Below are 3,933 nucleotides of genomic sequence, written 5' to 3'. Positions count from 1 at the left end.
TGTAAATTTATACATTTTGTGATTTTGTAAAATTAGGATGATTTACGGTGATTTTGAGATGATTTTGGTGAGTTTGGTCTGTACTTGTTATGATTTTGTGATCTATTGTTGTGATTTTGTGTGATGATTTTGTGATATGTTGTGATGATTTTGTAATATTTTTATGGTGATTGTATGATCTGTTGTAGTGATTTTGTGAATTGTTGTGGTGATTTTGTGGTATTTTGTGAAGAATATTGGTTTGAGAATGTAGAGAAGGACGAAAAAGAAAAATATAAAATAAGAGTACTGTTCATCAATACTGTTCATATTGTTCATTGGAGTGATAGATGATTTTAAATATAAGGAGATATATATAAATAAAATAAAATAAACCTATATATAAACATATATATAAGTAAAATAAAATAAATTCATTATTAAAACAACATCATTTTAAAGGTTAAGTTAAATATAATCCTCCTACAGTCTCTCTTCTCCCTTGTAGTCGCCACGGCCCGCATCCTCGTCTCCTCTTCTTTCTTCTTTTTCGCGGCGGCCGTGGGCCAAAATGAAACCAATATATATATATATATATATATATGAAAAAATATATTTATATCAGTAAATTGTATAATCATCACATAATTATTTAAAAATAAAATAAAATATAAAATTTACATAAAAAAAATTAATTTTTTAATAATAAATTTAACTTTTTTTTAAAATTATTATTCGTATTTCATAATTATATACAAAATTATTCTATATATATTTACTGTACTTACAAAATAATTTTTATTACAGGAATTCCTCGACCTGACACGAAATCGAATTCCAATTGGTAAACAACTATACAGTAGTACTAACTTCAGTCAATTCTAACCTGAGGCTGTACGTGATGAAAGATGACGTGGCAGGCAGCTGAAGCACAACTGGAGCGGCACTAATGGGGAAAAAAAAGTGGCACGCCTTACTAGGGTAAAAATACCACGTTTTGGCCACCTCTTTTGTGGCACAGGCCACGTTTCCTCACCTCCTTTCTGCCTAATTTCTAACCCCTGACCCAAGAAGGCTCACCCTCCAATCACATTCTACCTCATCCTCCTTTTGCATGCACTCGACGATACTTTAGCTGACACATGGACAACCCACCAAATCCAAATGTAACCGATCGAGGGAGGACCGGGTTTTATTTTTTTGTCAACATCGTCCGTTAAAACCAAAAAAGCGCTAAAACGGTCCAAGCCAATTCTGATAGGTGTATCCACGCATGGCGGCCAACTTCACACGCGTTAATTGCAGGGCGCCACCGCCGCGCACCCAGTGTCCTGATTGGCGTGAACAGACCGAGACTGGGGCCTCCACAGTTTAGCGGACCAGAGAGAGAGAGAGAGAGTCCTCGCTCGAGTGGCTACTGGGAACAGATGTCGAGACAAAATGCCCCTCTCTTCATTATGTGTAAGCATGCATGGACCCACTCAACATGCTCGATTCCCATATGTCATTTCTCTGTAAACCTCGCAAACACGTACCCACCGTACATCGCCAAGTGTCCCTTTCTCCTGCCTCCCTGCTTCATGTTGCCCATCGCCCATTGGGCAATTCCTGCCCTTAAAAACTCCCATCCGTTCACCAGACGTCCTACTCTTTCTTGCTGTGTGAGAGAGAGAGAGAGCTCTCTTTATCAATCCCATTACAACACAAGCGAGAGCGGAGCCAAGTTAGAATTTTGAAAACCAGCAACCATGATCAAGACCCTGAATCCCTACTCCAACACAGCGAAAACTGCTGAGATTATGTCTAGGTACAGGCCCATAGCTCCAAAGCCTGAGACTCCCACGGATGCTAGAAGCGAGAGCCCGTCCATATCTCAAAATATCAGGCAATCTCCGTACCTGAGGAACCTCTGGCCACATTTGCAGGCAAGGCCCACCAGAACCAGAAAGCGGGGTAGGGCTGCGATATCACCACCCTTCCTCAAAAGACCCAGGGCCCATGTCCTTGGGTTTTCTTCCCCTTGTCATTTGACCTCTCCCACCAAAAATCTAACCTTGCAGGGTTTCGCTCCTGGGTTTCCTCAACTTTCTGTTCCGAACCTAGCGGCGGTAAACAGCTGCCTGGAACAGCCAGCGAAAACTCCCAGTTTAGTGACGCTTCCTCTTCTTGCTTGCCCTACACCCACCCCAGTCGTTGCCAACCAATCTGCGGTACCCAAGCTGGACCTCATGATGAAGCCTTATGGAGAAGAAAAGGTTATAGACTTGAATTCTGCGGCTGAAATTCCGGAGGAAAAGGATCTCTTACAGCAACTGCAAGGACCACGATCCAGCAGCAGCACTAATGTCATTGCACCTCAGGCAGTTCGTCCGGTTGGCTCCAGCATATGCGTTGGCTGCATCAGCGAAGACCCAAGTTTGACCCCAGTGGCTCAAGTTCATACGAAGAAGCCAGAAGAGGTCGAAGAAGAGGTCGAGTCGGAGACGTTACCGGCTGTCATCTCAGACTCGAACAACAAAGTTAGGATGGCGAATTCGGCATATAAGGAGATGGTGGGCCAGCCGGAATGTTCCTGGCTTGATTCGACGGTGGCCAGCGATGGGCGATCGGGAGGCAACTGTAGCAAGAGGATAGGTGGGGAGGTGATGCTTCGTCTTTCTGATTCGGGGGTACCGGTTTCGTCGAATGGGTTCTCGTGTTGGGTGAGGATAGAGTGGGGAGCTGAGGGGAAGAAATGCTCAGTCAATGCTTTCTGTGATGTGATTAGACAGTCCTGCGAGTCTAAGGATTACCTCTTCACATGGAGGTTCCACACCCATTCCAAAGAGGCTTCTCAGTGCAGCTGTAACGTGTGAATATTGTACATATCAAGTGTAATTACCACTAAAAGTATCTTATGTAGTGTATAAATTAATTATATATCAATATCGCGACGTCACGTATATTTTTGTCGGCACTTCTATTTGTGTTAAACTCTTTAATTTGCCGATTGGATCCGATCTCATTTACAGTACTTAAATTTATATCTACCGTAATTATTTGCAGAAGAGCAGAATACAGACATGAGAATATTCAAAGACGAAGTTTTGTCAAATCCGCTTACAATCCTCAACTCGGGCACCAAAAACCGGGGATAACAGAGTAAAAAACTTCGCCTTTGGTGGCCCCTTCCATTTGAAATATTGTCAGCTTACGACTTCGCCTGCACATGAATAAAAGATAATGTGATCAAATTACAAACAAAACCAGAGCCATGGCTTCATGTAAACATACGGCCATTTATAAAAAAATATTAATCTGTTGCGGAGTCTTCATTTCGACAAACAATGAGGAAAGAAACCATTGAGATGAAGTGCTTCTTTTCAATATATTTTTGACCATGTTCTTCCCATGGTTCTCGGTTCTTTGTGAGGAAAACGGGCTAGAATCTTTGATCCCGATTCCCAACCTTCTCTTTCATTACATGATCTATTTTCAGGTTGAAGCTGGAATGTTGATTTGTTAAGCCAGCTTGAGGGCCCTCAACTAGTGCAGGAAGTTTCTAATCTTCCCATTGTCCCGAGGAATGGAATGGACCAGAGAGTTTGGAAACATACAAAAGAAGGGGAATTTAAAATTAAATCTGCTTGGTAGAATTTGGGAATAACATACCCTGATTTTCAGCTTGCCAAGGTGATGTACTGGAACTCTTTGATTCCTACTAAAATATTAGTGTTTGGTTGGAAACTAGATTTTGATGCATTACCTGTTGATTCAGCTATTAGAAGATGTGGCATCCCATAATTAGTTTCTAAATGTCATTGTTGCAAAATAAATTCCAATATCGAAACTGTTGATCATTTGTTTAGTGAAGGAGAGTTAGCTTCTGTGATATGGGAGCATTTTACTGCAGTGTATGGTTTCTCAAATTTACTATGTATCTTTTCAATTGGAAGATAGGTTGGTGAAAATGAA

The 3,933-nt window shown here is 41.3% G+C and overlaps 1 protein-coding gene across 1 annotated transcript; it reads left to right on the top strand.

Annotated features, from left to right (window-relative positions):
* The first annotated feature begins 1,620 nt into the window (after positions 1-1,620).
* LOC109001106 lies at positions 1,621-2,969 on the top strand. Its single transcript, XM_018978244.2, has one exon. It carries the CDS (start codon positions 1,728-1,730, stop codon positions 2,832-2,834), a length of 1,107 nt encoding a protein of 368 aa, XP_018833789.2. The 5' UTR covers positions 1,621-1,727; the 3' UTR covers positions 2,835-2,969.
* Positions 2,970-3,933: the final 964 nt, after the last annotated feature.

The sequence above is a fragment of the Juglans regia genome, chromosome 8, assembly GCF_001411555.2.
Source record: "Juglans regia cultivar Chandler chromosome 8, Walnut 2.0, whole genome shotgun sequence".
In the NCBI taxonomy this organism is placed as follows: Eukaryota; Viridiplantae; Streptophyta; class Magnoliopsida; order Fagales; family Juglandaceae; genus Juglans; species Juglans regia.
Note: the sequence above shows the minus strand (reverse complement) of the source record. Positions and strands in the feature narration are given on the sequence as shown.

Bases quoted from the DNA above. Each gene is read 5' to 3' on its own strand.
- LOC109001106 (XM_018978244.2), top strand. From the start codon at position 1,728: ATGATCAAGACCCTGAATCCCTACTCCAACACAGCGAAAACTGCTGAG.